Consider the following 13,104-nt stretch of genomic DNA (forward strand, 5'->3'; position numbering starts at 1 on the left):
GGAAAGAACCCAAGAGAATGAAGGAGAAAGAGGGCAAAGTGTCGGGACCGGAGCGTGGAAAATGGGGTGTGAAAATCATCTGAGTCCAAGTGACAGCAACCCAGCCTTTCCTGCCTGAATCAGACGTGGCCAATCCCTCGTCCCCAAACTCACCTTTCCTTCCAGCCCAGCCTGAAAAAGTATATATTCCTGAAGTGGGAGACTCCGGCAGCTTTCTTCCCCATCTCTTCTAGAAAACCAGCCCCAAACCAGAGAGTCAACCGCTACTACCTGTCACAATCCAACAACAATGACCCTCAGCCCAGGTGCTGACTTGCCCTTTGTGACCTTCTGGTCAAGGTAAAGGGGGCATTCTGTGAGTATCTGCTGCAGAGAAACAGAGAGGATCAATATGGGAAACCATGATGGGTATCAATTCAATAAGAATTCGGTAACAATTAGCAGAAAAATCACTGGCGACGCCTGCAAGGCTGCCCTAGGAAGACCAAGACAAAAGACTGTCTTTGGGATTCCAGAGTAGGAAAAGTGGACACTCCTACCCATCTGGAAGGCCAAGAACTTGGGAAAAAGTGAAATGTAGTTTTCTAAGAAAGAGAGATGCCACGGAGTGAACTCGTTTCACTCCATGAGGGTGCTCCACGAAACACTAATCTGATGAGTGCTCCTCAGAAAAATGGATCCCGCAATTGAATTAGTTTGGGAAAATACTGTATATTCCCCCTCTTAAAAGATTCAATATATGTATTGGTATGTTAAAGGTTCTGAGAAGTCTTGTTAAAAAAAAAAAAAGAAAAAGAAACCCTTGTATATGTTTAACCCAATGATTCTCAAAGTCACTGGGCCATGGAACCCTCATGTTTAAAATGTCTAGTTTACTTAATTCTATTCCCACAGAAGCAGCATTCCACTGTGGGGCAAGCTCTATCTAGTGACTGGGGTGGTTATAGCCTAGAGGCTGGCAGACTGACGAGTTGGCTCCAGATCCGCTGGATCTAACATTCCATACACACAGGGACAACAACACCAAGGCTCTGGTCTTCCCAGTGTAATTCAGGAAATCACCACACCAGCTCACAGTAGAGAAACCTCTTCACCTTTCCGAAACACAGACCTGGAGGAACAAATAGGAAGGACACACGGACGAGAACTAAGGGGGGTGGAAATGGGAGGGAGGTGGGGAGCAAGGGGCGGGGGAGACTGGGATGGGAGAAATAGACAAGAAACTGTACTTGAAAAATAACTAAATAAAATTAAAAAAAAAAAAAAAGAAACACAGACCTGTACTTTCAGAGCTGGGAAGAGACCGCAGCAACTATTAACCCCAGTTTCTTAAATTTTATAGTAGAAGCAACTAAGACTCAGGTAGGTGAAGTGAGTCATCCACGATCACGAAGCCACTAGATGACGGCACTGACATTAGGATGGAGATCTCCTGACTCCAGGACAAAGCCGGTGTGGGATTTGCATTTGCTCTGGAGGAGCTTCGTGAAGACTCTCTTTTCTCTGCCGACTGAGGCCTGGGCCTGGTCTTTCCTACCCCTGCCCTTTGCCTTCCCCTCCTTTGGAACCCCGAGGCGTCTACCTGCCTCTGAAAGGTATTCCGTATTCCTGTGGACCTGGAGATGGGGCCAGGAGTTTCATAAAATCACCCCCAGTGTTCCTGATATCCGGATTCAGGGCCTCGCCCTCTCTAGGATGACCCTGCCCCCACTTCATATCATTGCTATCAACCTAAACTTGTATTCCTATCACTGCCTCGACCCGTTCTGTTCAGGAAACCCCAAATGTCTCCTGGGCCACCTCCCTTTGTATTCCCAGCACTTTCCTCTTTCTATCTTCTCTTTGGCATCTGGAGTCTCTGAAGTCACTTAACTGCTCCAACAGAATCCTGTAGAGGTTAGGCTTAGAGGCACAAGCAACTCACTAAAGTGAGGAGACAGGGGAGCCAGCCTCAGAACCCTTCCTGGGCCCACAGCCTGAGCCCGCCTTTTCTCACAGGCCCTTTGGGGGGTGAAAGAACTATAGAGATAGGCAGAGTCTGGCTCATTGCAAAGGCTGAAGAACATTATTACGTTGTTTTTGCTTTCTGGGTCCTGCGGTGTGAGCCTGCACTATTTCACACTGGCCCCTCCAGCACACAAACTCCCACAGCCTCACAAGAAGGATGACTCTCTTCACAAGATAACTGGCTACACTATTTTAAAGAGAGAGCTTTGAAATACATGTAATTATGATTTGCCAAAGAGCTCTACATCCAAATTTCCAAGAACGATGAGGGCCCTCGGAGCCCTACAAGTCCATAAAAGCACCAGAACCCCATCTCTTCCTTCCCTCCCACACTCCTGACACACAGCCCTTTGGCACTGGGACGGCACAGACACTTCAGAGTATGACCCACTGTCCACATACTGACCACTTCTCTAGCTGAGGAACAACCTGATAAAGGGGGGTAAAGTGGAGTCAACTGCCCAACCAGAGACAGCGAGAGGGAGAACTGGGGTGATCTCACGGGACACATAAATAAAAGCATTTTAGGGCTGCTTTTGTCCTTGGGCAGCATCTTGTTAAGTTATCCGCTCTCAGTGGTCAGTGAGAGGTGAAAGTCCAGCTCTTTGGGGTCATGGATTCCAACCCAGTTCACATCCCCTTTGAGAGCCCCTTTCCTCTATCTGACACCTAGGCTCCAAGCTATTGTCAGTAGCAGAGACACTCCAGAGCTGCATTATAAATGATGATTATTCTGTTATCAAATAACATTGCCAAGCCTGGCCAGCTCCCTACAATGGTGTCAGCAGAGGCAAGCTACAATATCCAATAACGATCAACTGTATGTTGTCTTCTAGAACCATCACTCTGCCTGACAGCCACTCTCAAAGCCTCCATCATTAGCAGCAAAGAGGGGGAGAGACTGGCTGGGGCGCACGACTAGGCACAGGGAAAGCCAAAGGCAGCCAGAACCCAGGGGGGAAGATGAAACGTCTTCATTGCCCACCACTTTCACACCCCACCCCCAACATGAACCAGAAGGCTGTGCCTTCGGGAGGATTAATCTCAAACAAAACTCAAAGAAAAATCTAACACTAGAGAGCAGGAAGGAAACTACAGTCTTGTCCCAATTCTGCCATACCTTCTGCATGGCACTTGAATTCCCTGCATTTCTGTTAAAAAGAAGGGAATGAGTCTAAGGTCCCTTCCAGTGCCAACCTTCTCTATTTCTTTTGCTTAGCACATCTTTTAAGGCCTGCTGTCAGGTTTAAGGTCCTGAGCACTAAAGGAAGTAGGGTCATGGTAGTAAATTTTTAAATTTTATTTTTAGAGAGAGGGGAAAGAAGGAAGAAAGAGAGGGAGAGAAACATCAATGTGCAAGAGAAACATCAATCAGTTGCCTCCCACTGGGGACCTAACCTGCAACCCAGGCACATGCCCTGAGACTGGGAATCAAACCTTCGACCTTTCCGTTTGAAGGCTAGCACTCAATCCACTGAGCCACACCAGCCAGGGCATGGTAATAAGTTTTCTAGGAAAACGATTTGAGGCCTTGAGGCCTGGACTGAAGGTACACCAGGTCTGCTCCCCAGGCCAGGGCCTTCGTGCCATCTGTCCTCTGTGCAGGTGTGCATTTTGCCGGAGAGCAGCATGGCCAGTGCCCGGCCCTGCTGCCCCTTCCTCAGGAGGCTTACCCACCCTATTTAATGCTGATGCTGCCTCCACCCAGCCCCTTCGCCCTGCTCTACTCTTTCTTTTTTCCATTGCATGTATTACCTACTAACATACTACATAACTGACTCATTTACTATGTTTATATTTTTAATATTTTGTTTATTTATTTTTAGAAAGAGAGGGAGAGAAACATCAATGTATAAAACATGGATCCATTGCCTCTCACACTGGGGACCTAGCCTGCAACCCAGGCATGTGCACTGACCGGGAATCAAGCCAGCAACCTTTTACTTTGTGGGACAACACTCAATCCACTGAGCCACACCAGTCAGGTCTATTATATTTATCATTTATTTTCTATTTCTCACCTCTGGCATGTAAGCTCTGCAAGCATAGAGCTCTTTGCTTTGTTTGTGAGTGTATCCCAAACACAAATAATAGTGCCTGACACACTGTAGGTGCTCAATGAATATTAGACAAATGAATGAAGCTAAGGTTACAATGATACATGTTTTAGTCAGACCTGTCTAATTCCATCATTTGGGGCTGGAGATAGGGAGCAATGAGTCATTACTTCACTACTCTCTACCTTCTCTGTCTCCATCACAGCCTTGGGGATGTGCTGGTCAGGAAGACCAGATGTTTAAATGGGATACTGAATTTCCCAAGCAGCTTCCTGACTTCCATTCAGTGAGAATGCTTAGCCAACTTTAGTCTGCTACTGGAGGCTATTCAAGACTAAAAAAACCCAACCTCTAAAGCTGTTTTTCTCCAACTTAAGTAAGCATGAGAATCACCTAGTAAGCTTGTTTACAATGCTTATTCACAGGCCACCTTCCAGAGACTGATTCACTAGTACAGGGGATGGACCCAGAATTATAGCTTTTAACAACCCTCTCATTCCCCCAAGGTGGCTGTAATAACAAGTATTGGCCAGGTCACACCTTGAGGAACTTTGGTGCAGACACGTAGCTTTATTAAGTGGTGAGCCTTATTGCTGAATCTTCTCTGAATCTACCTATCCACTAGGAGGCTCTGCCCAGGTTTAGGAACAGAAGTGGACCTGTTCAGTGGGCTTGCCATTTTCTTTTCCACTAGAGGTGCAAAAAATTAAAACAGCACTTGGAGAAACAAGGAAAGAAACAAGGAAAGGACAGCAGGGTAGAGCTAAGATGAAACATATCTCGTAGATAAGACCATATCCCAAAGTGTCTTAATGCTTTATCTTATATTTTTGACAGCCTCTTTAGAAATTAAGTTTAAATATGACATCTTGAGTCCTGGCTGGTGTGACTCAGTGGATTGAGCGCCAGCCTGAGAACCAAAGGTCATAGGTTCGACTCCCTGTCAGCACATGCTGGGTTGCGGGCCAGGTCCATAGGGGCATGCGAGAGGCAACTGATTGATGTTTCTCTGGCACATTGATGCTTCTGTCCCTCTCTTTCTCCTTCCCTTCTCCTCTTTCCAAAGATAAATAAATAAAATCTTTAAAATAAATAAATAAATATGTCATCTTGAAATATAAACATATAAAAACGATCATGTCTAGAACAATGGAATCTGCCCATTTTACATGGAGAAATGCAGCAGATATCAGGTGGGTGGCCTGGGACTGAGCTGACCCAGAGTGCCTCCACGTGCCGGGCCCAATACAGACTCTTGCTCTGACAGAACTGAAAGGGACTCACCATTACAACCATGGAGGCACTACCTTGTGGGGCAACTCTGCCTGTCCAGAAAAAGCGACTTCTAAGCAGATGTTCTCAATGGGATGACACAATGACTATCAATTGAACCCCAGCACGGAAAGCCCTGGATCCTCTAAGATAGAGGCCAAGGAAAATGGAAACAAACCATGAGCAAGAAGGGTATTCATGGCTGTCCTAGGGTCCTAAGAGCTGTGCGAAGGCTCTGGGAGCCTAGGGAGAAAGGCATCTAGGAAGAGGGTACAAACAGGGTGGGCAACACCCATTAGGTATCATTTCACATCTGATCCCTTTCTTCTTTGGCTCTTCTACTCTTCAGGAACTTGCTAGAGGCAAGCATTACTCCTGCCCATTCCACAGATAGGAAAGAGTGAGTCACTTTTAATTTCCTAGGTCAGATCCAAGGATTAGGGATTGAAAAGGAGTCCTGGGTTTTCTCTATCTCCACTAGGTTAACCTCATAATCGTCTGTATCTGGAGGTCTCCCAAGGCCTACTATATTTCCTGCAACAACAATAATAATAGTAACCAACATTAATTCCTCTATATCAGGAAGTATATTGACTCATCTCACTTAACAACTGTGAGAGATAAGGACTATCATTAAACCCATTTTATAGATGGAGAAACTGATACAAGAAGGGGTTAACTATTGAGAGTAGCAGCTGGGATTACAACCAAGCAGCCTGGGCCCTAGAGCCCATTCTATTAACTGCCTTGCTCACTGGGTAATTCTGGGCCTAGAGATGGGATGAGAGTTACCCCAAGTGACAGATTCAAAACTAGGCCTAAATGTCCTGAATTCCAAGGTACTCAAGTCCCTTATCACAAAACCAAGAGCAGAAAAAAACTTTATAAAGTCATTAAAGTTCACACAAACTCTCAGGGGAGTTTTTAGACCCTATCTGAGTTGGTTTCCTAGTATCCTATTCTGGAAGCTCTGAACCCGTAATGCTTCTGGTCCAGTGGCTCTCACATTTGTATATTTTACTACCATTCAACCAATGGGCACTGATTCTATGCCAGGAACTGTATGCTATACCGGCAAAAAAAAACGACAATGAGCACAAGGAACCATAAACAGATTGTTGCTGTGCAGCATAAAGTAAAAGTCAAAGATATACAGGCAACAAACCGGGAAAGGCCTTCTGTGTATAACAAACACATTGAGAAATGGGAACAGGTTTTCAGGAAGATGGAAGCATAGGTCAACGTACTTTGCTAAAATTACAATTACACTACAAAACATATATCAACCAGATTCATCAGCAAACTGAGCTGTATGGAATTCCGACAACCAAGGATTTAAAGAATCTATATTCATCCACACTGGTAGGAGGGGCAGAGACACAGACGGCAGAGACGTGGAGTGGTGCAGAGACACGGCAGAAGGGGCGGTCCCGCATTCACATGTGGTGGATAAAAATCACATGTGGTGAACACATCAGGAACAAGCAATCCCAGTCCCACATCAGACCACCCAGCCCAGGCTTCCAGCACCAGGAAGATAAGTCCCCATAACTTCTGGCTATAAAAACCAGTGGGGGTTGGAGCAGCATAATAAACTGCGGGATTCTCAAGAGACTCCTCTTAAATGGCCCTCAACAGACTTAGGTCTCAGGCAGACCCACTCTCTCTGGGATTCAGCACCAGGACAACAGCTGGAAGGGCACAGTGGCATATGGGGACAAGGGGAAAGAGTAAGGTGATTGACAACAGGGTGAATGCTAGGAGACAGCTTCCTCCCAGGACACCTCCAGAGGCCAGGCAGCAGTACTGTCCCTTTCTGAGCCGTTCCCCCACACAGAACCACAAAAAGATGAAATAGGTTGCCCTTCCCTGGCAATTACCTAAGCCTCCAACCCACACAATTTACAGGTGCCTTTTCTATAATAGGCCACACTACTAATGCAGAGAATCTGAACAACTCTACCTGATACACAGAAACAAACACAGGGAGGCTGCCAAATTGAGGAGACAAAGAAATATGACCCAAATGAAAGAAGAGAACAAAACTTCAGGAAAAGAACTAAATGAAATGGAGATAAGCAACCTATCAGACGCAGAGTTCAAAACCCTGGTCATCAGGATGCTCAAAGAAATCACTGGGTACTGCACCAGCATTAAAAAAGAGAGAAAAATCTACAGAGAACTAACAGTGGAGGGGATGAAGCCTAGAATAAAATCAGTGATTTGGAACATAAGGAAGAAAAAAGCATTAAACTATTAAAAGAATCAAGAATTAAAGAAGATCAAGAATTAAAAAGAATTTTAAAAAACAAGGATAGGCTAAGGAGCCTCTGGGTCATCTCCAAACATACCAACATCTGAATCACAGGGGTGCCAGGAGAAGAGGAAGAACAAGAAATTGAAAACTTATTTGAAAAAATAATGAAAGAAAATTTCTTTAACTTGGTGAAGGAAATATACATACAAGTCCAGGAAGCCCATAAAGTCTCAAACAAGTTGGACCCAAAGAGGACCACACCAAGGCATGTCATAATTAAAATGCCAAAGGTTAAAGATAAAGAGAGAATCTTAAAAGCAGCAAGAGAAAAGCAGAGAGCTATCTACAAAGGAGTTCCTGTAAGACGGTCAGCTGATTTCTCAAAGGATACTTTGCAGACTAGAAGGGACTGGCAAGAAGTATTCAAGGTGATGAAAAGCAAGGACCTACAACCTAGATTATCCTATCCAGCAAAGCTATCATTTAGAATGGAAGGGAAGATAAAGTGCTTCCCACAAAAAGTAAAACTAAAAGAGTTCATCATCACCAAGTCCTTATTATATGAAATGGTAAGGGAACTATAAAAAAAAAAGGTCAAAATTATTAATATTAAAATGGCAACAAATCTACAACTATCAACAACTGAATCTAAAAAAAAAACCAAACAAGCAAATATGCAGAACAGGAACAAAAACAGAGATCATTTGGAGGGATATCAGCTGGGAGGGGTGAAGGAATTAAGAAGTACAAATTGGGCCCTGACTGGTGTAGCTCAGTGGCTTGAGCATAGGCCGCAAACCAAAGGGTCACCAGTTCAATTCCCAGTCAGGGCACATGCCTCAGGTGCGGGCCGGGTCCCCAGGGGGGGCCACATGAGAAGCAGCCACACATTGATATTTCTCTCCCTCTCTTTCTCCCTCCTTTCCTCTCTCTCTAAAATGAAAGAATTAATTGGTAGGTACAAAATAGATAGGGTCATGTTAAGAACAGTACAGGAAATGGAGAAACCAAAGAACTTATATGTAGGATCCATGGACAAGAACTAAGGGAGGGGATTACTGGAGGGAATGAGTGTACCAGGTAGAAGAGGGCAAAGGGGGAAAAATTGGGACAACTGTAAGAACACAATCAATAAAATACATTTTTTTAAAAAGGAATGATGGTAAGATTCATGCTTCAGAGAGATTATTCTGGTAGTTAATTGGAGGCTAGATTTGAATGGAGATGAAACCAGAGGCAGGGATAACAGGAGATTAGAGCTCGTTAAAGTGAGAGACAATTAGAAACTGAACAAAAACAGCAGTGACAGGAAAAGGAAGTAATATCCGCTTTCCTTAACTGATGGTATATAGGGGTGAACGGAGAAAAAAATCCAGAATAATGCTCAGTTTTGGCACTTGAAAAATCAGGAGGATATTGGAACCACCTACTGGGAAAGTGAATAAAAGGAGTACATGTGATGAGAAAATGATGTCGTTGGTTTTAGACATGTCACACTAAAGTTTGTTAGATCATCCAGGTGAAGTACCACCCAACAAGTAGATGAATATAGGAGTGGGAAGCTCAAGGAAGAAATCTGAGCTGGACATAGAGATTTAGGAATTAGGAAACTGGTGGAGTTGACACCTTGGGAATGAATGGTGTCACCCAGGGAGAAAATGCCAAGTAAAAATGAACACTAAAGGGGTGGGAAAGGTGTTCAAGCCAAAAGACACCAAGAAGGAACAGAGAGATTCAAAGACAAATGGGAGAGGGTAGATCAGAGAAGCCAAGGGAGAAGAGGGTCAAGAAGGAGAGAGGCCAGCAGGTCAAATGCTGGGTCCACTGGGTTCGAGCAAAGTCGGAGATCCTGGGAACACCCTCATCTATCCCATCCAGGTTGCTGACACAGAACACTGCTTAGGACTGCTCTGTTTCATGATCGCTACTTTAATGCTACTGAAAAACAAAAACAACTTATTTATTCATTTTGAAGCTCAGTGAAGACTTGTGTCAGAACAAGCAGTAGTGCTCCCAGGGACAGCCAGGGCAGGGTCACCTGGAAGTCTCTTGAAGGTCAAGACCCTGAAGAAGGAGCTCATGCATTAGACCCAGGACCCTGGAAAAGTTACTGATTCTGAGGACAAATCCCCCTGAACCTCAGTACCCTCAACTTTAAAATGGTTGTGAAATGGTCCAAGTGGACCAAATGGTCCAAGAAGATTAAATGAGCTAATTTGCCTAAAAACGTCTTATACTGTGGCTGGCACTTGGAAGTTACACAATAAATGCTAATAAATATTCATTTCCTTCCTTCCTTTATAGACTTCAAAGACTTTTAAACCTATGATTTCACAGGAATCTTAGAACCTAGGGGAAAACCAACTTTAAAGAAGTTAAGTGCCTTACCAATAGTTACCTAGAAAATCAGCTGCAAAACCAGGACTAGAACCCAGGACTGCTAAGTCTTAGTCTTCCAGATTTTGTTGTCTATAGTACATAAACATCCAGAATCTTTGTGTAAGTGAATAACTTGAAGTCTTAATACAGTAGCCTTAGTCATAACTGGACAAACCTACAGAATTTCCTCCAGGGAACCTGAGCACTCAGAGCCCTCTTGGCATCCCCCAGCATGACAGAACCCAGGACCAAGTGCAAGAGGAAAGGAACCCAAGAGTTCTATTTCTCAGATCTCGTCTTCCAAACAGTATCTGCTTTGTCTATGTTATCCCTAACATAGAAGCTGAATCCAGCTAAGGAGACTTCTAAGATTCTTTTACTTAACAGAAGACTTTCTCAGCCAGAAGACAAGGCCAAAGACCCACAATGTCCAGGGCCTGCTCTAATCGCTCTACTTCATTCCTCCGCTTCTGAAATGCCAGCCTAAAATGTACTATAAGGCAGCATTCAGTAGGTAAGCCATCTCTAAGTATATGTATGTTAAATGGTGATAATGCTATGGAGAAAAATTAAGCAGGGGAGATAAGGGTGTGTGTAGGATGGCAAGAGGCGATTTTAAATGGGGTGGTCAGAGAGAAGGTGACATTTAAATAAAGATCTTTCTCTGAAACAATGATAAGATCAGCTCAAAATATAATTTGCATGTCAGTTAGCCTTTCTAGGCCTTAGTTACTTCATCCTGTCCCATTATGAAACATGAGCAGCCTATGGCTTCAGTCAGGGGTAGAGAAAATTATCCTGGACCATAATCTGGGTTCCATTCCCAACTCCACCACTTTCCAGTTGAGTGAATTTGGGAAGAGTCAGCCTGTCTTTCAGTTGCCTCGTCTCATCCAAAAAGAGGGAATGATCTCCACCCTATATTAATATATAAATATGTTGTAAAATGGGACAAGGGCTTCCCAATGGCTTGGGCCAGACTAATGATGGCATTCTGTTTAGTTCACCATCTCCCTCCAAGGATCCTAACACACTATATATTTACACACACTTAAGAGCTAAGGAGTCTTCTTTTATTTCTTCAAGCAATTCGATACCACTTTACTAAGGTCCTCAGAAATGACTTTCCTTTCATTGATAACTCTTAGTCAAGTATTTATCAAGGGCTTTATTAAGTAGCTAGTTCTAAGCAAGGAGGTGTAGTGTGCCTATTTTAAAAAAAAAAGAAATGAAATTATTGGTAGCTCAATTCCTGCTATTAATTGTTTTAATAGAAATTTCAGGCCAAGATGGAGGCGTAGGTGGAAGCACTGCGCCTTCTCGCACAACCAAGTTTAAGGACAACAAAGTTTTAGCAACAAAAGCGCAGCCAAATCACAGAAAATTGGACTACACAAAAGTCCAACAACAACAAACCCTTCAGCAAGACCGAAAAAAAAAACCAACAAAAAAAGAAGTTTCTAAGTGGCTTATCCTTCCTACTTTATGGCCCTACAACCTGGTCATGAACCTTGACCTTGGGTTTTTGGGATCAGAAAAGGAGTCTCAATGCCTGATTCTCATACTTTCCTTGCACCTGGTTGGTGCTTAACAAAGTTATTGATTAACTATTCCAGCTCTAGGTCAGAGAACTGTATAAAAGCATGTGATGACTGTCTCTACCCCTAGGTGTGACTGAACAATGCTATCAAGACAACTCCTCTTAGATACAGGTCTGCACTGGTTCCAATGAAAACTCTCAAAAGAGTTCTGACTCCACCATAGTATCAGGTTTCTATGAGATCCTGAGTCTACAGACAGCTAAACTGTGTAGGCCCCCCACCACTACCACCCAGGCCTGGACCGAGGCCCTGAAATATTCCTGACACGTCCAGCGGATCTGCTCAGTTGATATTACATAAGACCTTACACCAATGGTGCACCCAGAGCACACTCCATTTATCGCGACTATTTGAACGTGCCTGACTCCCTTCCAAACTGTGGGTTCCTCCATAAGAGGCTTGTGTCTTATCCTAGCACCTAGTACAGTGCCCATATCAAAAGCAGTGCTCAGAGTTAGTGCATGACTAACAAATGCGACCTGTTGCGGATACCATGCTGCCCAAATGACCATGTCCAGGAGTGCTTCTCTTACCTGGGTAAAGATATTATCTGGGAAAGAAACTAATTAGCAGTAATTAGCTGATTTCATTCATTCACTGTTTCCTGACAGAAATAAGGTCTTTTGGGAATGGGAGCAGGAAAAGATCAAATGTGGTCAAGAAAGGCAGGTAAAGGTCCACAGCACAGGGTACCACAGTGACAGGATCTAGCGGCTATGCTATTTATTTTTAAATTAAAAAAAATCCTCGCCACAGGATATGTGTATTGATTTTCAAAAGAGAGGAAGAAAGATAGAGAAACATCAATGTGAGAGAGAAACATTGATCAGTTGCCTCCAACAAGGGCCCTAACAGGTAATCAAACCTACAACCTTTTGGTGCACGGGATGAACTCAAACCAACTGAACCAGCTGGCCAGGGCAGCAGCCATGCTATTTATTTAGCACAGGATACAAAAGTCCCCAACAAAACTCAAAAAGGAGTGGATAAGTGGTGTGAACTTCATCCATCCATGGAAATCTGCAAGGATTTAACAATAAGGGAGCCAAGAATTCCCAGATATTTGCATCTCTTTGTTCACGCCAGATTCTCAGCCTTGGACCTTCCAGTTTCACCTCCTCCTCCTTTCTTCCCTCTGCAGATTGCAGAAAAATTTCAAAGGCCATTTTCTTCTCAGTAGCTCCTGGTTAGGAGGAAACAGATTTGGCTAATAGGATACTGGCTCAAATCAGCCTCATCCATTTGGAAGTCCTGGCCAACCAGAGCCTTTGAGCACAGCAGGAAATAAGGGGGAGCTAGTGGAGGAGCTCCAAACACATTCCTCACTGTTCATAGAGCTAGCCAGCTTGCCAAGACCTTTTGATATGTTGGTCAACTAAGTCTCTCCAACTGAATGCTACCATGCCTCTGTAGGGCTCCTGTCCCAATTCTCTCTATATACACCAAAAAGAACAAAAATGATGTGTGTGTGGGGGGGGGGGGGGAGAGTGGAAGGGTGGTGGCACCATAATTTTTCTTATCTTTTTTAAAT

The 13,104-nt window shown here is 44.0% G+C and overlaps 1 protein-coding gene across 6 annotated transcripts in view; it reads right to left on the reverse strand.

Annotated features, from left to right (window-relative positions):
• Nucleotides 1–854: 854 nt before the first annotated feature.
• NGDN (neuroguidin) overlaps nt 855–13,104 on the reverse strand; it is a 78,797-nt gene continuing 66,547 nt past the window's right edge. For all 6 annotated transcript variants that reach the window (XM_053654864.1, XM_053654865.1, XM_053654861.1 and 3 more), the window contains one exon: nt 855–1,111. In XM_053654864.1, the coding sequence (XP_053510839.1) occupies nt 1,059–1,111 (53 nt within the window). In that variant the 3' untranslated portion in view covers nt 855–1,058. The remainder of the gene's footprint in view (nt 1,112–13,104) is intronic.

Source organism: Artibeus jamaicensis, unplaced genomic scaffold, assembly GCF_021234435.1.
Source record: "Artibeus jamaicensis isolate MK-2021 breed Jamaican fruit bat unplaced genomic scaffold, CSHL_Jam_final contig_887, whole genome shotgun sequence".
Classification (NCBI taxonomy): Eukaryota; Metazoa; Chordata; class Mammalia; order Chiroptera; family Phyllostomidae; genus Artibeus; species Artibeus jamaicensis.